Source organism: Anolis carolinensis, chromosome 1 (genome assembly GCF_035594765.1).
Source record: "Anolis carolinensis isolate JA03-04 chromosome 1, rAnoCar3.1.pri, whole genome shotgun sequence".
Lineage (NCBI taxonomy): Eukaryota > Metazoa > Chordata > Lepidosauria > Squamata > Dactyloidae > Anolis > Anolis carolinensis.
Window position 1 is genome coordinate 14,138,354 of NC_085841.1, and position 25,880 is coordinate 14,164,233.

Consider the following 25,880-nt stretch of genomic DNA (forward strand, 5'->3'; position numbering starts at 1 on the left):
ATACAAAGATAGGTGACTCTTTTTTTGACAGCCAAGCCCTTGATTGCCCAGGATCAGTAAATTTTGTCCTATGAGCCTTCTACCTTTGTTTTCTGTGCTCCATAGAACTGGGCAGTTGGACTAATCACAAGCTCATGAGCCTATCAGTGGTATTGTTTTCTCCCGGATCACAGCCTCCCAGGAGGCTTCTCTGCAGCTGATTGTTCCTTCACCCTAATCAATCCCAAGCTTCCATTATCTCTGCCAAGGGAATCCCTGCTTGGAGGTGGCAATGTCATCAGAGCTTTCAGCCAATCCCAGTGCAGATCTAAACCAGACTCCGTTCCAGCCAGGGAGTGGAAGGTTTGAATGGCTTTCAGAACTGTATAAGATGTCTTGCATTGCTCTGTATCCTATGCAGCAAACAAGCCTGCTCTCTCTTCTTTAAGACATCTTTTCAAATACTTGAACACAGCTGTAATGTCTCTTCTCAAACTTCTCTGCAGACTTAACAGACCCCAGACTCTACATTTCTCCTTGTTGAAATTAAATTTGTTAGTTTTGGCCCAGCTCTCTAATCTGTTACGGTCATTTGAATTCTGATCCTGTCCCTCCTAATTTGGTGTCATCTGCAAACTTGATTAGCATGCTCTTCAATCAAGTTACTTAAACAATTACAAATCTAACTAACAGTAATATTGTCTAGCCTACATTTTACTAGTTTGTTGCAAGAAGATCCCCCTGGGGAGATAAAACAGAATATAAATAAAATATTATCCATTATTATTATTATTATTATTATTATCACGACGACATTGTATGACACAGCAAACAAGACAAATATGCTGGATTTCGTATCACAAAATCACAAGTCGAACACTTCCCAAGCGTTTAGGACTGTGTGATGTATTTTCAGGTGATGCGCACAGATCCTAGCAGGGTGGCCTTTTGCAGTTGGCAGATTGTAATTTTGTCAATGTCTATTGTTTCCAAATGCTGTCTGAGATCTTTTGGCACAGCACCCAATGTGCCGATCACCACCGGGACCACCTGTACTGGTTTCTGCCAGAGTCTTGGAAGTTCAGTCTTGAGGTCCTGATAGCGGCTGAGTTTTTCCTGTTGCTTTTCGTCAATACGACTGTCTCCTGGGATGGCAACATCAATGATCCAAAACTTTTTATTTTCCACAACTGTGAGTTCTGGTGTGGTATTATTATTATTAAATAATAATAATAATAATAATAATAATAATAATAATAATAATAATAATAATAGATCATGGGGGACTTTGTTGAAGACCTTACTGACATCAAGTTATGCTATATCCACAGCATTCCCTGCATCTACCAACAACCCTGCATGGACCTCTTATGCATTTTCTCTTGGATGAAAGAGGCATCTTGGACCTACAATTGGGTTTGTTGCCCTCACATTATGGTGGAGAACTTTTAATCTTTAAAAAGATTCTGTTGCAAGTCCAAACAATTTCTGTAGCCCACACCTCTCCAAAGTGGACAATACTATTCTATTGCCAGTGTTGAACTAAGTTTCAGTGGTTGGTCAAATTTCTATATTTTGTCTGTTGCAGATAGTGAATTGGACTGAACTATCCCCATTTCTCTGAGGAAACTGGAATACAGAAAGGTTTAATCGAAAGGTTTAATTACTCGAGTCTCATTTTACCCAGACAATAATACAAGTCTGATGACACTGCCACACTTTGAACATTCAGCTTTGTGTGACTGGCAGCGACTAGAGGAGGCTACATTAAACTTCGTAGAAACCCTTCTCGATCTCTTACTGTCCTTTTGTGTGCTGAGAAATGAGCAACATAGTCACATGAGGGGGAAGTAAGATCTTCAGTCATCTTTCAGCTTTTCCTCCAGCGCTGCTTGAACGAGTCATGATGCCTACTCCATAGTTAATCTCCCAATGCTACATCACTGAACAGCAGAGCAAGCCAGAACATCTGAAAACCAGGCACATTCACGAGTAGAGCAATCAAGCTGGTATCTGATGAATCCATGGGAGACTTTTCTCAGCCATGGAATTTCCAAACAGAGCTCTTTCCACACTTTTGCTGCTATTTTTTCATGAGTTTTGTGTACTATTTCAAAGTGAGTGACTCAGGGTCTTTATTATATCTTGAGAGATGCCTCACTGACAAGGAAGTTGGAACAAGTCTTCATGGGTATCATGACTGGTTGCACAATTGTTTGCAGAAAGAAGGAAATTGGTGGGTTTTGGAAGGCAGAAGTGATTTAAGTCAATCATATCCAGTGCATGCAACACAGCTATTAAGCAATGTTCCATTATTACCACTAAATAATACGGATGTTCATCTCACACATGATTTCTGAGCAAAAAGTGAGCTCCAAAGGGGAAAGTACAGCCTGAGGCCAGACCGGAAGACAGGCAAGTGTGGGCCAGGTCTGCGTTATGCATGTCATGGCCTGTGCAGAGATGTTGAGTGTTGTTTTATGGGGGGGGGGGGGGGAGAGATCTACAGTTGCTCATAATAGCAGTTGACTGCACCTGTCTAAAGCTTAGAATGGAGAAAGTTCCCTTTTTGTTGGTTGGTGCCCAAAAACTAGCATGCAGGCTAGCAGAGTCTATGAAGTGTTCTCTTTGCTACTTTATAACTGTGGTGCAGGGCACAGAGTAAGTGCTACTTTGCCAAGTGAAGGTTTTGTCATGACATGCTAAATATATAGCACAACGTTTTCTTGGTTTTCAAGACTGTTCCTGGGGTTACCTAGCACCCTGGTTCAGAAAATTGCATTGAATAGCCAACATCTCTAGTTTGTTAGATATGGTTATCATGGTTTTCTATGGGTGAGCAGATGGCGACTGGTAGACAGCATATGTTCTGCATTTCAAAAATAGAGCTGATAGCGGAAAATGTGTGCTATTTTTGGAATCAGCCAACATCTGAGGTACCAAAATGTGTGATCTATCTGAATGAGTTCAGAGGAACTCCTGTGCACTGTCAGGCTAGATGGCAAGGCCTTTCAGCAACGGAATATGTGTAAACAAACACAGACTGGCCTTTGCTTTTGTTACTGAAATACTAAAGGTAGTTGAGGATTGCTTCCTTTTCATCTTCTTAAGAGGGAGAACTGAGTCCTGCAACTCAAGGTAGATGTTGCAACTCTTAGAAAAGGGAGAGCCCGCCTTATGTGATCTGGGCAAGTGCAAAAGTTAAAGGTATTTATTTTATTTTTTAAAAGTTTATCAATAGCCTCTTATATACAGATAATATTCACAAAGGAGTCCGTGATCACTCGTTGCTTTTATATAAGTATCTGCTGGTGAGTTTTTCCTTGGCTCAGCATCTGTGAGTTGATGTAGAGAAGTCCACCTGGAGCGACCCTTCAGCTTTCAGGGTTTTGAATGTCAAGTGAAATCCTTGCATTATTTATTAACTGGGCACTGAAAGGAGTCCATATTCGTCTGATGTATCCAAAATTTTGCAGATGACTGGTGATTCTACCTGAAGGGGAAAAGATGCATTAAAAATGATCAAAGGAGGGATGAGGCTCACCCATCATCCACGATTTAATGGGACAAATGATTTATACTCGTTGTAAAAGTGACCAATATTGATCAGATTTACAGAAGGAAGATAGTTTTGGCCTTCCATATTTGTGGATTTGACATTTGCAGATTTTATTATTCATGAAATTTGTTAATATGATTTTTCTATGAATTTCTAGACCCTCCAGCAGTTGAGTGCAGAGTTGCCCTGGAAGACATAGAGCAGACTTCAGCCCTCCAGGTGTTTTGGACTTCAACTCCCACAATTCCTAACAGCCGGTAGGTTGATGGGAATTGTGGGAGTTGAAGTCCAAAACACCTGGAGGGCCCAGGTTTGCCTGTGCCTGACCTAGAGATTCCTAGAAAGGTGTTCACTCAGGTAAAAAAGAAGAGCAGGCTTTTAAAATTAGCTGTTTTCCTACTTTTGCAGAAAGGTGGAGGGCCTATTGTACAGAAATGGAGTATGCTTATGATGTTCGGAATGACAAAGTGCAGGATAATGGCCTGATATAAAAGTAAGCCTGAAAGTTCCATCCACCCTATAATGGTCTTACTATTACATAAAAGAAACATCCTGAACTGAGAGGCTTTTAGCTGGACTCAAGATGATTTTAAATACTCAAATGGGGTTCAAAGACTGCCTCACATCAGCATCTGAATGAACATTTTCCTTAATGAGTATCTCAAATAGTATTAACAAGGTTTTAAATTGAACTTCAGCTATTATTGGATCACCATTAGTTCTATAAATAAAAATGTCTAGGAAAATAGTATAGGCCTGACATTCTATCCCTCATTATCCATTTTCTCCTTGTTTCTCTAGAAAGATGTTCATTGGGCACTGAAATAAAAGCTTTAGCCTAGAAAATACATAACATGCTGCTCTCAAGACTGATGAAAAACTGAATGTTCTTTGTCTCAATTTGCATGTTTTATGTAAGCAAAATGCATTTTTCATGAGGAACTTTCTTTTCTAGAAGCCAGCTTTCTTACATCAATTTGACGAATACATACCCCAAGGATATATTGACAGGAGTGAGGTTCCAGCATATAAACTGTTACAGCATGAGGAGAATCCGATTCCTTGCACCTTGGAGGCAGAAATGGCTGTTAGCAAGTCTCAAAAGAATGGCTCTTTTTCAACAGGCAACATCCTGTACCAAGATCACCCTTTATGCATTTTCCAATCGTGATTATATTCCAAGATTTGGTGCAACGTTGGCATAATGCTACGCTACACAACATGTCTCTTTGTACATTGCTCATTTTAAGCAGCAATAAACATTGAGCCAGAAAGATGTTAGTCTGGATTGCCAAACCACGAAATCAGCAGAAGTAAACACAAAAGCACAAACTAAAATGTCCTCTTGAAATGTCTTTCTTCAGGGGAGACAAAGCAGGGACAATTATATACACTGTCATACAAAAAGCCTCCAGATCAGGCATGGGCAAACTTGGGCCCTCTAGGTGTTAGGAATTGTGGGAGTTGAAGTTCAAAACACTTGGAGGGCCTAAGTTTGTCCATGCCTGCTCTAGATCATTGCTTTTCCCAATGTGCCACAGACTGGTACTGTATTTCTGCCCATTGGCAACAACTACCGTGTTTCCCCTAAAATAAGACCTCCCCAAAGAATAAGACCTAGTAGGGGTTTGGGGGGATTGCCAAATATAAGACCTCCCCTGAAAGTAAGACCTAGCAACTAAGGCTGCAGGACAGTTCCATTGGGAAGCATGGCTGCAGGGCAGAAGCAGCATTCATACGTACTGGAGGGAGGGAGGGAGGGAGGGAGGGAGAGTGGGAGAGTGCTTGCTTTCTGTGCCTCCTGCCTGTCCCCCAGCCACCGTTCAAAAAACCTTCCATCTGCGCTGCCTGCTGTTTCTTTCTTCCTTCGGAGACAAGGCTCTCTCCTGGCCATGCTCCCTTCGTCCCAGAGGCTTCTGATTGGCTCCTGGTGCCAGGGCATGGGAGGGTGGGAAGGCTTCAACACCCTTTCCTGCTCCTTCTGCTTCTTAAAGGTACAGGATGCATTGGGATTCTCCTCCCATTCTTATTCCTATCCTATGCCATGAAACTTATTATTTTATGCTATTATTATTACCATATTATTAACCTCATATTCTGTTATTATTATATCCCATTATTATATTATCCTATTAATATATATTATATCATTATATTCTCTACTATTATTCTATTATTATTCTATTATATTATCATATTATCATATTATTAGCATATTCTGTTATTATTATTATATTCCATTTTATATTATCCTATTAATATATTTTATATAATTATATTATATTCTATTATTCTATTATATTATCCTATTATTATTATTATTATATTATTATGCTATTCTGTTATTATATCCCATTATTATCCTATTAATACCATATTATCATATTTGTTATTATCATATCCTATTATTATATTATCCCATTAATATATTGTATATCATTATATCATTATTTTATTATTATTCTATTATATTATCATATTATTATTATTATATTATATTATATTATATTATTCATGACTACATTGAAACTAGAATAGAGAGAAATCAGCGTGGAAACCTTGTGAAACCTAAACTGCAAGAGGTACCATAGATTGTTGTACATGTAAATAATGGTAGTAACAATAAACTCTTGATAGGATTCACAGTTTGTCTGGTTATGCTGGTTTGTGATGACAACTACCTTACAGTATATAATAAATGTTCATTTTGTTGTTCAACAATAAATGTGAGCTCTTCTTCATGGAAAAATAAGACATCCCCTGAAAATAAGACCTAGTGCATCTTTGGAAGCAAAAATTAATATAAGACCCTGTCTTATTTTCGGGGAAACAGGGTATTTTTTTCCTTCCTATAAAACACATTAACAGTCAGGCAGCTGGTCCATGGGCTGCCTCTTTGAGTAACAATGATGTTAACAAGCCCCTCCAAAACAGAATAATGTTAGAGAACACAACTCACTTCAATTTCACTGTCACCTGTCGAGGTTTGTCAGTTAAATCGCAAACATCTCCGTTTCCATAGTAGTGGGACACCATTCTGCAAAAGGAATTTCAAATGAGAGCGTCACTGTAGTCGATACTGTCGCAACTCGCAGATTAAATCAATACAGGCGTAGCTCCTCATCTCTAGCCTTCTTATCTCAAGTAGAAAGCACACAAACCAGATCTGAATTTCATACAAAAATGTTTGTAAAAATAATGTGGCTATGTAAAGAATGAGACCATGTTCTGTAGCTGGAATCTGGAAAGTCCCAATGTTGTCCAAAGCTCTTGCCTGTGGCTCATTTTTCTGCCTTGAGTTTCTCTGCCAAATCACACAAAATGCTTCCCGAAACAGCCACAAATCAAATCAGAAGAATGCTAAAGTCCTTTTCTATTTCATTCAAAGTATTATTCCTTCACTACAAAACACACACACACATAAAATGCTTTTCCTCTATGTAAATAACATTAATATTTGCGATCTATAGTCTACTTTTCTAGTCCTTATGACTGTGACTACATTCCATCTGAAAACATATAAGTTGGATTGATGAAAGTCTTCGTAAATAAAGAGTGAAGTGTGTGTGTGTGAGAGAGAGAGCTAGAGAATCATGTCACAAAGACAGAAGTTGGAAGAAGGAGAATTTGTCATGCGCCCCTACTGTGTATAAGTCAACCTCGCTGAATAAGGGCAGGATTTCTGTTTTTTGGTCAATTTTTTGACAAAAGTTCTAGGTGCATGCATGAGTAGTATATACAGCACTTTTGAGGTCACTCATGAGGTTTTGTTTGGGGAGATATTGGCTTCCATGACGCTAAGACCATTCTCATCAAAGTTTGCACTCCTTTACCCAGGTGTGTATTACATGCAGTGTGTACACACAGGCAAATCCTGATCAAGTACAAACTGATCATGCTGAAAACTGGTTTGCAATTGCCGTGTGGAGTGGTGATAAGAATTTTTCCACATTTCTGTCTCAACTATTCATCCAGAGAAGGGGAAAGGGAAGGCTTTGTTCCCTGTCTGACTGAGAAGTAGAGATGTTAAGTCATAACAGGCAGACTGTGGTCAGTTACCACTCGGTATCACCTTCTTTGAATTTATTTTTATGAGTACTAAAGAAAGTTGGTTGATTCAACAGCAGATGTTATCTCACCTGTTCTATGGAAATCAAACATACATTTGACAACACTCTCCTGTATTTGTTATGCAATCTTTGAAGACCCCAATAATCTGAGTGTGAGCTTGTAGTAGACAAAAGGGCCAATGCATGCCTGAGATAGGATTCCATAGACAATCCTAGCCTTGTCCCCTGCTTCTCCCCCTCCCCCTCTTTGCCACCACTTCTTGATCATTCTTTTCTTCCTTTCAAAGGAAAGGAAGAAACAACAGGTACCTTCACACCCTCTTCTCCTTCTTTCTTCTTCCAAAGGATGAAGCAAACAGATGGAGATTGATGAGAAAAATTGCACTTTTCAGAGTGTAGAGAGAAAAGAAATCCCAGTATATTTCCTACATGACAGAGGGCTGAACTAGACGCCCCTTGAGATCCCTTTCACTTCTAAGATTCTATTTTGAACTTGCAGATTGAGGCCAAGAATTGTGAAGCACCGGTGGGGTAAAAACAACTCTGCTGTAAACTGATTTTAAGGCAAGTGCTAGAGCAAAAGGGCAATCTCTCTTTAGTTAAAATATCAACTGAACATACTTCACTGATTGCAGTCCATCATCTTTGAGATGATACGTTCTAGCCACGTTTTTCTGCGCCCAATCAAGGTGTTCCTCCTTGTTCCACGTGCCCACGACTATTGTTGTTTTGCCATTTTCTTTATCCTAAAAGTTTTAGATAAATGGTTACTTTGTGATCTGTTACTGACAGCACTCATTCACATGTGTAATTGATGTACAGTAGAGTCTCACTTATCCAACACTCGCTTATCCAACGTTCTGGATTATCCAACGCATTTTTGTAGTCAATGTTTTCAATATATCATGATATTTTGGTGCTAAATTCGTAAATACAGTAATTACTACATAGCATTACTGCATATTGAATTATGTTTTCTGTCAAATTTGTTGTTAAACATTATGTTTTAGTGCTTAATTTGTAAAATCATAACTTAATTTGAAGTGTAATAGGCTTTTCCTTAATCCCTCCTTATTATCCAACATATTCGCTTATCCAACGTTCTGCTGGCCCGTTTATGTTGGATAAGTGAGACTCTACTGTATTAAGTGTAATTTCTATTCCACCTTTAAATAAAAATTCTCAGAGCTGCTAAAACCGGAACTGATATTTACCGTATGCTCTAGGGCAGTGGTTCTCAACCTGTGGGTCCCCAGGTGCTTTGGCCTAAAACTCCTAGAAATCCCAGCCAGTTTACCAGCTGTTAGAATTTCTGGGAGTTGGCAGGCTGAAACATCTCGAGACCCACGAGTTGAAAATCACTGCTCTAGTGAAAGGGCCTCTGTGTGGTCCAATGACTCAAAGAAGTATTCTAAACTTCCTAGAAGGAGTAACACATGAGCATGTAATGTAGAGAGCACTTACAAGGCTATTATCAACAAGGAAAAGTCACTGTATGGTGGCTTCTCTGTGGCCCAAATAGCTGTATATTTTCTGTATGAAGGAAGCCTGATTTTACAAACCTTGAGCTGTTCTTCACAAATAAGAATAGACACAAGTGAGCATGAAGTTTGCTATCTAAATCTAACTGAAATGAATCAGACCTGTATAAGGCCGTATTTGCACAGTTCCCATTCATTCAAACATAGTTGGTGCAGGAAAACTGCTCGAATTATCATTTTCCCTCAGACTTGACTATATTATAAAACAACAACAAATTTAGTTATCCAATAACTATGCTATTGCTATTATAGGCAGACTTGCTGGTTGTGTGCTATGCAGAGGTTAATAATATAATTTCTTCCTGCCCCTTTTCTCAGTTTGGGATCCAATGTGGCTTGGAACAGTTAAACATAGTTAAAATTCACAACATACCAAAGTTAGAGATCAATTAAACTGCCATAAAAAGAGATACATACATAAATAATGTTTAAAAAATCAATAAAAGTCGAGTACATCTTTGAATAAAAGCATATTCCCTTTAAGACAGGCATGCACAAACTTTGGTACTCCAGGTGTTTTGGACTTCAACTCCCACAATTCCTAGCAGCCTACAGGCTGCTAGGAATTGTGGGAGTTGAAGTCCAAAACACTTGGAGGGCAAAGGTTTGTCCATGCCTGGCCTGTCTCTAAGTAGGTAGTTTTATCCAAGTTGCAATCCAAGTTGCAAAGCATCCCTAGGCATAAAAAAGAAAAGCCCTCTAGTGGCAGAGCCGTCTAATAACGTTACTACTACATACCTTGTGATACTGATGTACGTACTTGCCGTAGCAGAACTCATACCTCCACCAACCAACGCCCTACAAGACAGGGAAGGAAATAAAATTCAAGCAAAGAGTTCCAGTCCAGTATTGCATCTATTGTATCCACATGATTTCATTAAAAGCAAACAAAAATGGAGTGATATAATTAGCCCTGCAGGCTCAGTACAGGAGGTTCACAGAGCAAAGCATATTGCAGTGTTTACTAAAGGGTCTGAAACTAAATAGAAGATTGAGGAGGTATTTCCAAGTGTCAAACTAGGGCTCTCACTTTTTCCAGATCCCATTCTACTAACTTCATCAGAACCTAACATGGTTAGCATTGTATGAAACAAATGCACATTTTGTGCCAATGCAATGAGTTTTCTTTTGAAAGTTCTTGAACATAATTAGGGATTATTTGCATTTTGAGAAATATTTACATTCCCAATGAAATTGGACCATACTTTGTGAAACAAAACTGCTTCTTTCTAATTTCTTAGTGATTGAATGATTGTCATCTATGGCATAGTTTTCACAAGAAATGGTTAATCTGTCGAGGTTCAGCTTGATTTTATGCAAAACCAACCCAGGGTATTGCAAGAAAACATAAGCAAATATACACAGAACAGAGAACAAAGTGCATAAAAGCTATTTCTCACCCCATGGAAGCAATAAGAGCCACTAAGGAACTCTTTTATGAGTTGATCGTCAGTCATTTTGGAGATGTGTGTTGTTCCAACTGTTAACAGCTGAGGGATTCCAACGGCAACTGGCTTGTGGAAGGAGGAAAATTTTTCTTCTTTTGCTGCATTAATTTCTTCCTGAAATTTAAAACATGCTCAAGTTTAATTTTTTTATTGTGTCAGAAGCGACTTGAAAACATATTGCAAGTCGCTTCTGGTCTGCGAGAATTGGCCATCTACAGAGATGTTGCTCAGGGGATGTCCGAATGGGAGGCTTTTCTCATGTCCCCGCGAGCTAAAGCCGACAAACGGGAACTCACCCTGTCTCATGAATTTAAACCGGCAACCTTCAGGTCAGCAACCCAACCTTCAGGTCAGCAGTTCAGCTGGTACAAGGGTTTAACCCACTGCGCCACCACAGCTCCAGTTTAGATGTGATAACTGTGTTGATTACAGGTAGCCCGGTCTGGATTTGGTTCACATTTAATGTATGTAATTACAGTAGAGCCCCAGTTAACCAAGCTCCAATTAACCGAGGCTCCATATTATCTGAGGCGCCACCAGGAGCGCCCCTCCCTCTCCCTCTCCTCTCGAGTTCGAGAGAAAGAGAGGGAGAGGTGGAAGCGCCCCGCGATAGCTGCTACCTAGCAGCGATGGCGAGGCGCTTCCCAAGGGGTGAGGGCTCGCGAGGGACGTCCCTTGGCGAGACCTTGGCCCAGGTAAGTGCCTTGCCATCGCTGCTGCAGCGATCGCCGGGCGAGGGCTCTTACGTCTCCCTGGATCTCCCTTGGCCAGGCCCTTGCTAGAGAAAGAGGAAAAGGTTTTCTCCAGCAAGGACCTGGCCGAGGGAAACGCCACAGCGCGTTTCTCCTTGCTCCAGAGGGCCTGTCCCTCCGAGATACTAGGAGCGTGCCGTTGGGCGATCCGGAGAGAGGTCCATCAGCAAGCCCTCGCCCTATCCGAGCCATTCAGTTATCTGAGATGAGGCCTGCCCCTTTATCTCGGATAACCGGGGCTGTACTGTACTATAATAATACCAAACAGTAGTCTCATGTCACTAAAAAACCAGCAGATTTCTTGCCCATAGTGCAGTATTGAGTTCTGAGATTACAATACGTACAGGGATACAGAGAAAACAGTGCTCTATAGGGTGGTCCAAATGGTTGTGAAACCTGAGGTGAACTTAGATATTTCTAAAATAAGACACAGGAGCACAGTCACTGTTCACAAGAGCAGAAATTAGCCATTACACCATCACTTTAGTTTTAATATACAGGTGGATATAATATATCACTTGTCCAAATTGTGACTGTAAGTGTTTGGATTTTTAATGTTTAATACTTGTAAAGGTAAAGGTTTTCCCCTGACATAAGTCTAGTTGTGTCCGACTCTGGGGGTTGGTGCCCATCTCAATGTCTAAGCCAAAGAGCTGGCATTGTCTGTAGACACCTTCAAGGTCATGTGTCTGGCATGACTGCATGGAGTGCCATTACCTTCCCGCTGAAGCAGTACCCATTGATCTACTCACATTTGCACGTTTTCGAACTGCTAGGTTGGCAAAAGCTGGGACTTAACAGTGGGAGCTCACCTCGCTCCCCGGATTCAAATCACCGACCTTTTGGTCAGCAAGTTCAGCAGCTCAATGGTTTAACCTACTGCGCCACTGGGCGCTGTATGCATAAATGGTTGCAGTCTACTGTGAAGCAATTCTAACGGTCAGGAAATTCTTCCTAACATGAAAGCTTTTTTCTTCTAATTTCGTAGTTTCAGTCCTATCCTTTGGAGCAGGCATAGGCAAACTTTGGCCCTCCAGATGTTTTGGACTTCAACTCACACAATTCCTAACAGCCTATCAGCTGTTAGGAATTGTGGAAGATGCAGTCCAAAACACCTGGAGGGCCCAAGTTTGCCCATGCCTGGTCTGGAGTCACAGAAAACAAGCCTGCGCTATCCTCTAAGTGAGAGTCCTTTCAATATTTAAATATGAACCCTGCAATTTTCTTTTTATATATTTGACAGGGAAAACAAAACCCATTTCCAAATAGCACTTAGTCTAACAGTGTAAGCAAATTATGATGATAGATCTCTTGTCATCTCCAGGAATTATTTTCAACCAAAAATGCAGAAGCACAAGCTATTGCAGGTGCACAGAGAGAAAAGTTGTTTTGGTTGCAGTTGGAGGACCTGGAAAATGCCCATAAAGGAACAATTTTGTCAGACAGAGGTAAATCCAGCCATGAGTACTTGTCCTGCAGATATATTGTATATGATAGTGCTTAAGTTGTGGATCCCAACAGCAAACGGGGGTCTGCTCAATTCAATGTTGGGAGTTGTGAAAAATTTGGGAGCAGTAAAAGGTTTCTGAACACCACCTAGTGGCTCTTTTAGACAAGGCATGGATCTGTTAGCAACAAGGTGCAGTGTGTGCAGTGTTTACAGTGGACCTTGCAGAAAATCCTTCAGCTACACTTCACAAAAAGGGAAAATCAGCCTGTTTAGTAAGCCTTGCAAATGCTGATTCATTATCAGTAAATGTTTGATTTTTACATTTTTATATCTTGGGCAGAAAAAGGTTATGAGTGCAAAAGGTTTAAAAACCCTGATATGTGACACTGGCAACCAGAGTTTATGCCATCAAGTGCTGTTCTGGCAGTTCCTTACCTCCTTCGCTCTCCTGAAAGGCATCTTCATCATTTCTTGCTGCTGCTCCAGCTGCTCCAGTTTATGGGGCTTAAGTGGAGATCCTGGCAGTGATTGACAGAATATGTCATTCACAGGGGAAGCCCTAAACCTGTTGGAATAAAAGCATGGACACAGTGCTTTAGAGCTTGATTTTTTGTAAAAAGGAATGTACCTCCCGGACTACATATAGTCAATATAGTTACAGGCTCATAGGAGGATTCTGGGAGACAGGGCAAAATAGGATTTCCCCCAAGATCTGACACTAGTATACAATGGTTCAGTAATGCCTCATTCAGGAAAAGCTGTGAGAGACAGTTCCTTATTTTCATCCAGTGACTTCTGGGAGGAGATGGAATATGATTACAGGCTGAGGCCAAAAATCAGTTTCTTTCTCATGATTTCAACATTTCAACTTAAATAAAACCTATATTACAATTAATTTCAACCTATATTACAATTAATTCCCTGTCACATAGTGTCACCACATTGTTTTGCTATGCATATACAAATAAGGTGGAGTGGAGGCAAGAACAATACCAAGTGATTATTACTGTAACGCATAATGATTTCTACATATTCCAAGGGAAAAGGAACGACCCTGAGACAGGGATAACAATTTCAATAGTCATCCTTTTGTGGGGACAATAAATAGCCTTCAAAGTCCCTTGAAAAAGCTTAACCAATAGATCGAAAACTCTTTAACCTGTATTTAGGATGACTGCATAGCAATGGGGTCAAAACAACCACTTCATATTCACACGTCGTAACTTCAGCCACGGAAAGGATCTCATGCTTTGCTTCGGGGTGGCAGATGTACATCACTGAGCTTGATCTGGGCAGGTTTTGCCGTAAGCTGCAAGGTGTCCCATTTCCCATCCCTATGGGGTAATAGGGAGTCATCTGTCCTTCTATATTTTTTGTCGGAATCTAGATTGGTTTTTAAAAAAAGGAAAGGAAAAGCTGTAGCTTTAATTTGGAAACCTTTTAATGCATGCTTCAAAGTGAGCTCTGCTTTTATTTAAATGCCCCAGCTTCTTTTCACATCCACTGCAACCACAGTGAAATGTATCTTCTGGAAAAATATATTGTATCTATCAACAGAGCAAAAGTTTCTTTTAACATATCTGCAATCCATTAGAGAAGAAATAATGTATCTGCCATATAAGAAAAGACAGTCTCAAGGAGAGGGATATTAGACCAAAAACATCCTTTACACCACTTACTTCTTTGACACTGTCATTCTCATTTTCTTTCTCTTCTTGCTCTGGAAAATAAAAAAATCAAATGAGGATTATGAGTACATCTCTAACTTGGTTTCTATAGAGGAGACAGTTTATTCTTTAGGGGAAAAAGGCTTCTCAAACATCACTCTCTTGGAATAAAATCATCATGCACTGAGATATTTTACACGTAAGTGACACAATCCATTAAGTAACAAAAGTCCCCAACTATCTAACATGAAGTTGGTATTTTACAGTTGGCTCTCTGTATTCAGAGATTCAACTAGTCATGGCTTGGAAATATTCCAAAATTCCCAAATTTTCACCAAAACTATCTTTGATTTTGCCATTTTATGTTTGAGAAAGGCTTTGGCATCCATGGGAGGTCCTAGAATCAAATCTCAGTGGATACGGAAAGTCCACTAGACTCTAAAATGCACTCTTGTGGAGAAAATATAGCACATCTTTCCTATCTATGGGTGCCCTCCTTGTCTTTGAGCTTGCTTCACATAAATACTTGGGCAGATGTTTGAGTTAAGTACATGCACATTTGAGGGACTTAATATCATGCATCTAACCCACAGCATGGCTTTTGAGTAACAATTCCCAGAATCTCCTTGCTGGTATAACCAGCAGTCACACAGGCTGAGAGGGTTGTGGTGAGTCTGTTTTTTTAAAGTAAATTTTTACATGATCTGGTCACATTTGTGCAATTAATTGTAAGTACCTAAATTTGAGGCAGTAGCAATACACAGATAGCACCTGTTTGTTTAGGCTCTATTCCAGCTTCTGTTAAAAGTGATATTATAACATAGTAATAATTATTAATAAATAAAAACTGAATTAACAAATTCTCAATGTAAATGTTCTGCTAAGGCAGGATTGTGAGCGATGGACATGTAACCCCTTCCTCAGTGCTGCATAGGTGTATGTTTGTGTGTGCGCACATACACACACACACACACACATGCAGAGGGTCTCTACTTCAGCATCCAATACAAGATAACCACTTGAAAAATAGCTAATATTCCAATATTTGAAACGTATTTTGCTCCTGTAAAGGGTAAATTAGTCAGCTGTCTGTAGGTGGGTAATGGAGCAATAAAGTAGCAAAAATCTATGATCAATTGAAGAAAAAGGTTCTTGGGAACACTTTACATTTTCTTCCACTGGAAATAAATGTTTAAAGCAGGGATATTTTTATATTTCCACAGATTGAATCCATTACTACTACATTTCTTCACATTTCAGGTATAAAGCTGGTCTTTCCCTTCTTTCTGATAATCAACATTTAAAAGACAGTGACAAACCTGGATCAAGCAGAGGACTCTTCCGTAGCATATTTCCAAGATAGTATTCTTGAATATTTATTTTCTACAAAGAAAGAATTATGTATTACTTTCACCCCTACCATTTCTCTTGCAGTGCTTTCATCCTTGTTATTTGTCAACAAGCCAGAAGAAATCAAACACTGCTCAGTACAAAAAGTTTTAACTTTTTTCAACATGAGGATCAAAGTTTTAATGTTACATACCTGCCCAGTTTCTTTCTCTTCATGATACTGACGAATGTGTTTTCCGTGACAGACTTCGTAAGTCCAATATGATTCAATCTAATAAGATAAAATATATATATACAGTAGAGTCTCATTTATCCAACATAAACGGGCCGGCAGAATGTTGGATAAGCTAATATGTTGGATAATAAGGAGGCATTAAGGAAAAGCCTACTAAACATCAAATTAGGTTATGATTTTACAAATGAAGCACCAAAACATCATGTTAGACAACAAATTTGGCAGAAAAAGTAGTTCAATACGCAGTAATGCTATGTAGTAATTACTGTATTTATGAATTTAGCACCAAAATATCACGATATATTGAAAACATTGACTACAAAAATGTGTTGGATAATCCAGAACGTTGGATAAGCGAGATTCTACTGTACTCTAGTAACCAGCTTGGTCAATGCAGTTTACTTTCTAAACAGAAAAGCAGCAGCCAGACATCAGCTACTGTTATGAAAATATAGGCTAGAAAACGGAGGGTTTTGCAGATGTCTGGAGTTTTAACCTCCATATATAAGCTCGTGGTGCTACCACCTCCTTAATTTATTACAATGATATAAATGAAAATGTCACACTTTCACAGTCAACCACAAGAGAATCAGATTAATGTACTATCTTGAAGATTATTACCACAAACTGTGGAATATGCTGAGATGGAAGCAATCCCTCTTAAAAACTATACAAAAGGAGTGAGGAAAAGTGCACCAGCCCTCCACCAGTCTCCCTAAATTATTTGGGGTGTCACTTTCAGGTGCCAATTGTCTGAAAAAACTCCAAACGTGTGCAAACATGTAACCCTGCTTTGCAACCCATTCAAACACCTTTCTCACTTCTATTTCCTCTCCAAAATAGCAACAGAAAGTGAAGCAACACCCATTGATGTTGCTGTGTAATTTCTGAAAACTCTTTTCATTTCACACTTAGCTAGTCTAAGGGACAGTTCAGGAACATGGACTTCTAAGCAGTTAAAATATTTAGATTTAAATACTGTACACCCTAAGCCCTTCCTTGAAGCTTGAGGGCATGTTAAACATTTATGATTACAAGTAAACGAATAAAGAAAGAAAGAAAGATTTTAGGGTAACATAAAATCTCATTCATGCTACTTAACAGGTAAAGATTTTGAATATCTTTAAATTCAATGAAGGACACAGGCTTGGGCTCCTAAATTGAGAAGAAGCAAGTAACTACTTCTTTATACACCCACCAGAAACTCTGGGCTGAATGTGTGGGTGTCTCATGAAACAGTGCCTTTTCAACTACAAAGCACAAAAGTTGATATTCTATGTGGCACATATTTTTCAAAGTATCTATTCAAAATGCACCAACCTAAACTATAAGCAATTCAAAAACAACCTTTACATTTAAGGCCACCATTTTCTCCAAGATTACATTCAATCAGATGCACTAACCTCTTGGCTGCATATTTAGGAAAATATTTAGGAAATATGCAGCCAAGATTGAAACATAAGCAAAAGTACATTTTACGAGAAATAAATGTCCAATTATACATTGCTTATCTACTGTATTTTATATCATCTTATTTCCATTACTGATATCAGAGTCATGGCCCTGTGTCAATCCAAGCCAAGCCAGACATACCCTGTAAGAACAGCTGCTTTGCTTAAATAGAGGTTCCAACAATTCTGCAGGGGTGGGTCCTTTGTAATCTTTATCTTCCTCCTAAAACATAAAGAAGATAGAACTCTGTAGTATTTTTCAAAGAGGGTTAGATCTATCATGAGGCAGAGTGAGGCGGCTGCCTCAGGCAGCAGATCTTGGATGTCATAAAATGAGTAGCAAAATGTTATTGTTTAATTCATCCAACACCTTTGCATTATCCCTGCTAGCAATTAGAATACATGTATACGGTACCTTCTATTTTGTTTACTAAAAACAAAACAGGAAACAAAACAAACAAATCCTGGGAGGCTTTAGATATTACGTATTTTGAGTGGAGGAGGGGGCTACTATGTACTGTAATGACTCAAGTAGCAAAATGTCTTTTTAAAAAAAATCAAATTCTCTTTAACAGCCATCTGAAAACACACAGATATGCATCCTTAATTGGCTTGTATGCTGTGACTAGTAGGACAAGTACTTGTCCTCTAATGCAACGTGTTGAGGTTTCTCACTGTCATTCCTAGAAGTTACAATAATTTCCCAAAGTGGGAAGAGCAGGTCCCAAAGACAACAGCACAATCTAGCAGCCGATACTGTAAACCATACTGTATTCCCTCTTCAAGCAAGAGTGCTCCTGCTTGAAGGGGGAATACAATTCTCCATAGATCATATTTATGTATCTACACCCACAAATGTATTTAATGTATTAGCAATCTGATTATACTGGAAAATGTCAGTGAGTTGTTGTCTATCAACAATTGCCCATCCCTGGTCTAGAGTAACGTTTCTTTCGTTGTTCCTTTCTTCCTTTCTTAGCAGAAGCCATAATGGAAAACTATCAAGCTGGTCCTCAAGATGTTAACTTCAAAAAGAAGTTTGGACAAGATCTTAATGGATCTCAGGGAATGAGAATGTATTCAAAACCAAAATGGTTAAGATATATTTTACATTTGTTGCATCTTTAACAATGACATATTTGACTTAATGCCATAACTGAATTGCCAAAATATCTCTTTATCTGATCTTGGTTTCAAAATAATACCAGCCAAAATTAGCCTACCCAAATGATTCCAAAAGGGTATAAAAACGAAGCATTATTTCAATGTTCGTTCAGAATTATATGCTTGCCATGTCATCACTCACAATTGCTAATTTAGGGTTTAGCGTATTTTGCGCATTCTAAACATTTCACTGTAAGGTTCATTCGTGTGTTTTATATACAAATGCTTTGCTGGAGAACTGTCACTCCAAAATGAATGAAACAGGCCACTTGCCTCATCTCCACTTGCTAATAATGGAATGATGCACTTATATTTCTCTTTCTCCGATGTTGTCATGATGATGTAATGATCTTCTTTGTACAAAACTCCAGCAGTAGGCTGCAAAAAGACAAAAACACACAGAGTAAATATGCCTTGGTGTAAACAAATGTTAAGAAGAAAATTGTGATACATAGTATAAAATATATCTTCTCACTCATTGCTGGAAATAATATCTTAGTAGTACTGAATTTACTTTTGAAGCCTGTGTAAACTGATTTATCAAGTGGTCCACTGAGAGATAGTGTTCGGAGATGAAGCGCACAGAAAATACCCTACTGATTATGTGATAAATCAGTTCTATCTCTATATCTCTAGGTCTTCTTTTATTTATTTATTTATTTATTTATTTACAGTATTTATATTCCGCACTTCTCACACCGAAGGGGACTCAGGGCGGATCACATTACACATATAAGGCAAACATTCAATGCCTTAACATAGAACAAAGACAAAGACAAACGCGGGGCTCTGAGCTGGCCTCGAACTCATGACCTCTTGGTCAGAGTGATTTGTTGCACTGGCTGCAGCTGGTTGCTCAACAGCCTGCGCCACAGCCCGGGCCCTTTTCTTTTACTTAGCTGCTGTTGTGACTCACTGATCTTCTCCACCTTCATGTGCCCCATCTACACTGCCATTACAATGCACTTTAACTGCACTAAACTGCATAATATGATCTACACTGACTTCAAACTGCATTACATGGCAGGGTAGATGAGGTTCAAGATAGCCACTAACATTGACCACCTTTGTTGTCACTGTACAAACTTAAGAGACTAAGGCAGAGAGACAGTAGCAACAAGGTCCAAGAAAGCAAGAGCAGAACAAGAACAACCTTGAACAGCTTTTCATTCACTGGGTCACAATGGCATGTAAACTTTAATTATTTCTTGAGATGTGAAGTTCCAGAATTGTCTCTGAACCAAATTCCAGAACCTTCATATTTCCAAATGTATCCTTGGGTGCTAAAACATTCTTCCTATGTCAGCTGTTTCCTTCTCTGCTGTAGTATGGACAACGAGATGGATACTTCTTTTCCTATCAATATGCTGATGGCACCAAAATATATTTCTCGATGCCTTCCAAAACAGCTTCAACAAAGGATAGTGTGTCTCCTCTGAATGAATGCCTGGAGGAGGTAATGACCTGGATGATAAAAAACAAACTGAAACTGAATCCAGACAAAATAGAGATGCTTGCCATTAAAAGTCCTAATCTGAGGATAGAGGTGACTCAACCATGGAATCATAGAATCATAGAATAGTAGAGTTGGAAGAGACCACATGGGCCATCTAGTCCAACCCCCTGCTAAGAAGCAGGAAATCGCATTCAAAGCACCCCCGACAGATGGCCATCCAGCCTCTGCTTAAAAGCCTCCAAGGAAGGAGCCTCCACCACGGCCCCGGGGAGAGAGTTCCACTGTCGAACAGCTCTCACAGTGAGGAAGTTCTTCCTGATGTTCAGGTGAAACCAGCCCTGGATGAGGTTACACTCCCCTTAAAAGACTGTTAGCAGCTTGTGAGTGCTCCTGGATCTGTCTCTCCAAATGTCAGCCCAGGTAGATGTGAAGGTTAGGAGTGCTTACTACCCCAAAACATTGTTTTACAACATTTTAACCTGGAGTGTGTTTCTTTCCTCCACAAATGGATGAACACCAACAGTCTTTATCAAGACCACTGTTAACGATGATGTCTATTAATACAGAAGGTTTGTCACTTGCTAAGGAAGAGCAACTGGCCAAAATATCTAAGGACCTCTCCTATGATATTCCATGCATACAGGAAACACACAGAGGCATCACAATGAGAAGACCAAAAACCCTCAGAATGCAACTGGCAGTGGAGTGACCTCACAAATAATATGGTTGTGCCATTTTTGTACGATCTGGTGTAGTAATTTCTGCAGCTTCTCTCACAGAAGTGAACAACGTTGAAATCCTATCTGTGGAACTTGATAGCATCATCACTCTATAAACCACCCAGGGTTGATTTTTTTAAATTTTATTTTACGCCCCTAACTAATTACCACAATCATTAAGCCCATTTTGTTGTGGGAGACTTCAATAGCCATAGCTGTGCCTAGGGCTATGATGAAGACAACAGAAAAGGTGAAGCAGTTTGAAAGTGGGCTGATAACAGCAAAATCAACCTCCTCTGTGACAGAAAATTACCACCATCATTTCAAAGTGGTTGATGGAAGTGTGGTTATAAACCTAATTTGATTTTTTGGAAATGAAAGCATAGCCCACCAATGCATTAAAAGGGTAGTAAACCCAATACCTGATACTCAACATAGACAAATATGCTACCTAGCATATGCAGCTGTAGGTCCAAAAAGTGTCCCTTTCTGTAGAAGATATGAGTTACCTGGGAAGGCCAAGAGCTTGAACACTGTTCTCACCCTAATTATCTCGCCGTCACCTTAGACTGAACACTAATATTTAGGAAACACTGTGCAAACATGAAGAACAAAATAGCTGCATGCAATAACATCCTGTGGAAACTTATTGATAGCACACAGGGTGCAGACTCAAAATCAATAAGAACATTAGCTTTGGCCTTGTCTTACGCAACTGCTGAGTATGCGTGCCCCGCCTGTCATAAATCTGTCAACTTGAAACAGGTGAATATAGCAATGAATGAAACACTTAGAACAGAGGTTCCCAACCTGTGGTCTGTGGACCACCAGTGGTCCTCAAGAACTAAAATATGTTCCACGGCCTCATTGTTATTACACTGTTGCAATGAGAGCGACTGGTTTCGTGAAACCCTCTTATAGTGCCAAAGCAATGGGGATATTGGGAGGGGAGAGGCTGACTACCTCACCTCTTGACTGATGCTTCTCCTCCTCCTCCTCCCTCCCCCTGGGCACAGCCATTCATTCCATGGGCGCCTGGAAGTGGAGGCGTCTTGGTGTCTTCGTTTCAAGGCCTGTTCCTGGGGTTATTTGGGGTGCTGATTCAGAAAATTGCATTGGATAAACCACATCAGTTCTAGATTATTAAATATGGTTTTCTCTGGGCGAGCAGATGGCAACTAAAAGGTAAAGGTATTCCTCGATGGATTGTCACCTTGCCGTGGTGAGGGGGCTTGCGTGTTCCGATGAACCTGTGGGCACAACCACTGGAGTCATGCACTCCCAGGAGTGGCCGCAGGGGAGGTTCCAGACCAAGCACAATCCAAAGACCCAAAGACCTCCAGCTTGTCAACATCTCTCTTCAATTGCAGTGCCCAGAATTGGACACAGTATTCCAGGTGTGATCTGACCAAGGCAGAATATCTGCAGGGAGTCCTAGAACCAAACCCCAGTGGATACCAAGGGATAACTGAATATGTGATGGCAGGAACTTAGGGACAAAACTTCTTTCTGGGGGGAAAACAGGAAGGCTGCAGTATTTTGTTAAGAAACAATAATCTTCTCCAACCATTATCAGATCAATGTATTGTCGAAGGCTTTCATGGCCAGAATCACTTGGTTGCTGTGAGTTTTCCGGGCTGTATGACCATTTCCAGATGCATTCTCTCCTGATGTTTTGCCTGCATCTATGGCAGGCATCCTCAGAGCTTGTGAGGAAGCTTGTCAACATCTCTCTTCAATTGCGGTGCCCAGAATTGGTCACAGTATTCCAGGTGTGGACAGTAAATAAAGAACAACACTCTGTAAATGGAGGAATTCCAGACATGAATCAATCAGAACCAGCTAATACCTTCCAAGCAGATGATGTCCAGCTCTGTCACTCCTTTCGACCTGTCACTAAGGAGGCTGTCCAGGTCGTAAACCAGTGCTTGGCCACTGTGTTGGACTGGATGAGGGCAAACAAATTGAAACTTAATCCAGACAAGATGGAAGTCCTCCTGGTCAGTCATAAGGCTGAACAGGGTATGGGGTTGCAACCTGTGTTTGATGGGGGTCACACTCCCCCTGAAGTCTGGGGGTGATCCTGAACTCATTGCTGAGCCTGGAACCCCAGGTCTCGGCAGTGGCCAGGGGAGCCTTCGCACAACTCAGACTTGTGTGCCAGCTGAGCCCATACCTTGGGAAGCCTGACTTGGCCACGGTGGTCCATAACTTGGATTACTGCAACTGCTCTAGGTCCCACCTGCCTCGTAGGTTCGTCTGGTGGGAACGAGGGACAGGGCCTTCTCAGTAGTGGCTCCCCGTCTATGGAATGCTCTCCCCAGTAGTATTCGATAAGCCCAACATTCCTAAGTTTTAGGAAAGCAGTAAAGACATGGCTGTGTACTCGAGCGTTTGAGGAATAAATATCTGAGGTGATATGGCTGAATCAAGGCGTACGCGGAAGGTGTTAGCAGATGAATCTAATTACAGTAGAGTCTCACTTATCCAACACTCGCTTATCCAACGTTCTGGATTATCCAATGCAGTTCTGTAGTCTATGTTTTCAATATATCGTGATATTTTGGTGATAAATTCATAAATACAGTAATTACAACATAACATTACTGCGTATTGAACTACTTTTTCTGTCAAATTTGTTGCATAACGTGATGTTTTGGTGCCTAATTTGTAAACTCATAGTCTAATTTGATTTTTAATAGGCTTTTCCTTAATCCCTCCTTATTATCCAACATATTTGCTTATCCAACGTTCTGCTGGCCCGTTTATGTTGGATAAGTGAGACTCTACTGTACTCATGCATTATAATAGTCTAAAATTTATGTTTTAATAGAGTTAATATAGCTTTTAATTGATTTTGGTATTGTTATTGTTTTATTGAACTGCCACTGTTGATTGAATGTGTCTTTGGGGAAATGGAATTTGCTGACTGTTGTAAGCCGCCCTGAGTCCCTACGGGTGAGAAGGGCGGGGTAGAAATGATGTAAATAAATAAATAAACAAATAATAAAGAAATAAACAAAGCAGGAAGCTGCAAGGCTTTGAAGCTGCAAGTCTATTTAATGCTAACTAGGATGACCAATTGCAACATCCACCTGCTTCAAGCAGACAAGAGTTCTTTCTCCCACCTTGGACCTTGCACAGATATATAAACTTCTCCTGAGTAGTTTCCAACAGACCTCACAACTTCTTGAGGATGCCTGCCATAGATGCAGGAGAAACGTCAGGAGAGAATGCTTCTGGAACATGACCACACAGCCCGGAAAACTCACAGCAACCCAATTCAGCTTTTGAACGCTTGCCCATCATGCCCTGCCTCACCCACCAGGCTGACTTCGCTTCCCGGCCAGTTGACGCGGAAGGGGACCTCGTCGCTGAACTGAGGGAGCGAGCGGCCTCCGCCTCCGGCCGCGGCCTTCTTCGCCTCGAGGAGGCCCCACAGCAGCAGGAGCCGCCCCAGCGCCCCCGCCGCGCCCCGAGGCCTCCCCTCCTGCCTTCGCCGCTTCATCCCTCCTCGCCTCAGCCCGAGGAAGCCGGCCACGTCTGCTTCCGAAGGGGAAAACCCGACGTCACTTCCTGCCCTTTTTGGACTTCAACTCCCAGGAACCTCACTCAGCCAGGCTCATATTAAAGGGTTCTGGGAATGGTAGTTCCAAAACAAAGCTCCTTTTCAGTATCAGGGGAATTGAATGGATTATCCCAGGCGTGGGCAAACTTGGGCCCTCCGGGTGCTTTGGACTTCGACTCCCGCCATTCCTAACAGCCGGTAGGCTGTTAGGAATGGCGGGAGTTGAAGTCCAAAACACCCGGAGGGCCCAAGTTTGTCCACGCCTGGCAAATCTCTATGGAGGTAAAATGGCCCTGCCTCCCTCAGATGTCATCGAACTTCATTTCCCAGCAAGCTATGCTACCACGACCAATGCTGAGGCATCATGGGAGTGGTAGTTTAGAACTCTTGCTAGGTGTGACTTACAACTGCCCCATAGAGATAATATGTAGAGTCACATAACCTGACAGTTTATTATCATTCCGGGTTAAAATAAAATAATTGTAATTATTTATAATAAAATAGTAATAAAGTTTATTTTATTTATTATTTATTTATATCCCGCTTTATCTCCCCATACGGAGACTCAAAGCGGCTCACAATCAAAAACATTGACAACAAATTAAAACACGCAATTTACATCCAATAAAAACAATTTAATAGCCAGCCTAGGCAGAGATTTTTTTATTCTACTTCCTTTTGGTTTTTTTTAGCGGCAATCCTAACATTTTAATAGTTTCTTTCCACTTTTCCAAAAATATACTCGGAAGTTCCGTTCATGGTTCACTCTATAATTCTTATATTTACCTATAATTTGGCTCTTTCCTCGCATCAACATCCGGGGCATACAGAAGCGCCTTGCCTGAGACGGAGGGAGCGAAGGAGAAGGAGTTGACGGAAAGGCTTCCGTTTTTTGAGTAAGTTTATCCCTTCTCCCCACCCGTGTTTTGTTAATGGGCAACGAAGGTACTTCAAGCCCTTTTCGGATTGTGAATGAACGCTGCTACTACGCATGCGCTTTCTGTGCCGGAGCATGCGCAGTCTTTCCTTTATGTTACCAGGCGATGAAAGTACTCCAAGCCTTGTTCGGATGGTGACTGAGAGTTGTTAGTACGCATGCGCTTTCTCTGTGGAAGCATGCGCAGTCATTTATTTTTGTTAACAGGCTATGAAAGTACTTCCAGCCCTGCTTGGAGGAACTGAGCGCTGCTAGTACGCATGCGCTTTCTCTGTCTAAGCATGCGCAGTCATTCCTTTTTGCTAATAGGCGATGAAAGTGGTTCAAGCCCTGTTTGGAGTGACCGAGCGATGCTACTACGCACGCGCTATCGTTGAGCATGCGCAGTTATTCCTTTTGGAGTCCCAACATTTTGACAGAAATTTGAGTTTGTTTTGAGGCGAATTTTGTTATTTTTGCCGTTTTTTTCTCGGATTGTCTTAAATTGTCGATGCTCTTCCCGCGGGTGTGGAAGACAACCAGAGGGTGGGTGGC

At 40.6% G+C, this 25,880-nt stretch overlaps 2 protein-coding genes across 6 annotated transcripts in view; one reads left to right on the forward strand and one right to left on the reverse strand.

The window, feature by feature from the left end:
* erlec1 (endoplasmic reticulum lectin 1) overlaps positions 1 to 25,335 on the reverse strand; it is a 462,586-nt gene extending 437,251 nt beyond the window's left edge. The window contains exons 1-14 of one of the 3 annotated variants that reach the window (XM_008102741.3): positions 25,196 to 25,335; positions 18,940 to 19,044; positions 17,645 to 17,725; positions 16,010 to 16,087; positions 15,786 to 15,849; positions 14,479 to 14,519; positions 13,959 to 14,182; positions 13,235 to 13,364; positions 10,550 to 10,711; positions 9,888 to 9,947; positions 8,230 to 8,354; positions 6,498 to 6,575; positions 4,531 to 4,606; positions 3,176 to 3,472 (exon numbers count right to left, since the gene is read on the reverse strand). In XM_008102741.3, the coding sequence (XP_008100948.1) occupies positions 3,401 to 3,472; positions 4,531 to 4,606; positions 6,498 to 6,575; positions 8,230 to 8,354; positions 9,888 to 9,947; positions 10,550 to 10,711; positions 13,235 to 13,364; positions 13,959 to 14,182; positions 14,479 to 14,519; positions 15,786 to 15,849; positions 16,010 to 16,087; positions 17,645 to 17,725; positions 18,940 to 19,002 (1,254 nt within the window). In that variant the 5' untranslated portion in view covers positions 19,003 to 19,044; positions 25,196 to 25,335 and the 3' untranslated portion in view covers positions 3,176 to 3,400. Of the gene's footprint in view, positions 1 to 3,175; positions 3,473 to 4,530; positions 4,607 to 6,497; positions 6,576 to 8,229; positions 8,355 to 9,887; positions 9,948 to 10,549; positions 10,712 to 13,234; positions 13,365 to 13,958; positions 14,183 to 14,478; positions 14,520 to 15,785; positions 15,850 to 16,009; positions 16,088 to 17,644; positions 17,726 to 18,939; positions 19,045 to 24,166; positions 24,548 to 25,195 lie in introns of those variants that run through there. The other 2 variants (XM_003216161.3, XM_062968854.1) reach the window with 2 other exon arrangements.
* asb3 (ankyrin repeat and SOCS box containing 3) overlaps positions 25,202 to 25,880 on the forward strand; it is a 71,219-nt gene continuing 70,540 nt past the window's right edge. The window contains exon 1 of one of the 3 annotated variants that reach the window (XM_062968851.1): positions 25,202 to 25,305. The gene's annotated coding sequence lies outside the window, so the exon portion shown is untranslated. Of the gene's footprint in view, positions 25,306 to 25,683; positions 25,872 to 25,880 lie in introns of those variants that run through there. The other 2 variants (XM_003216152.4, XM_062968853.1) reach the window with 2 other exon arrangements.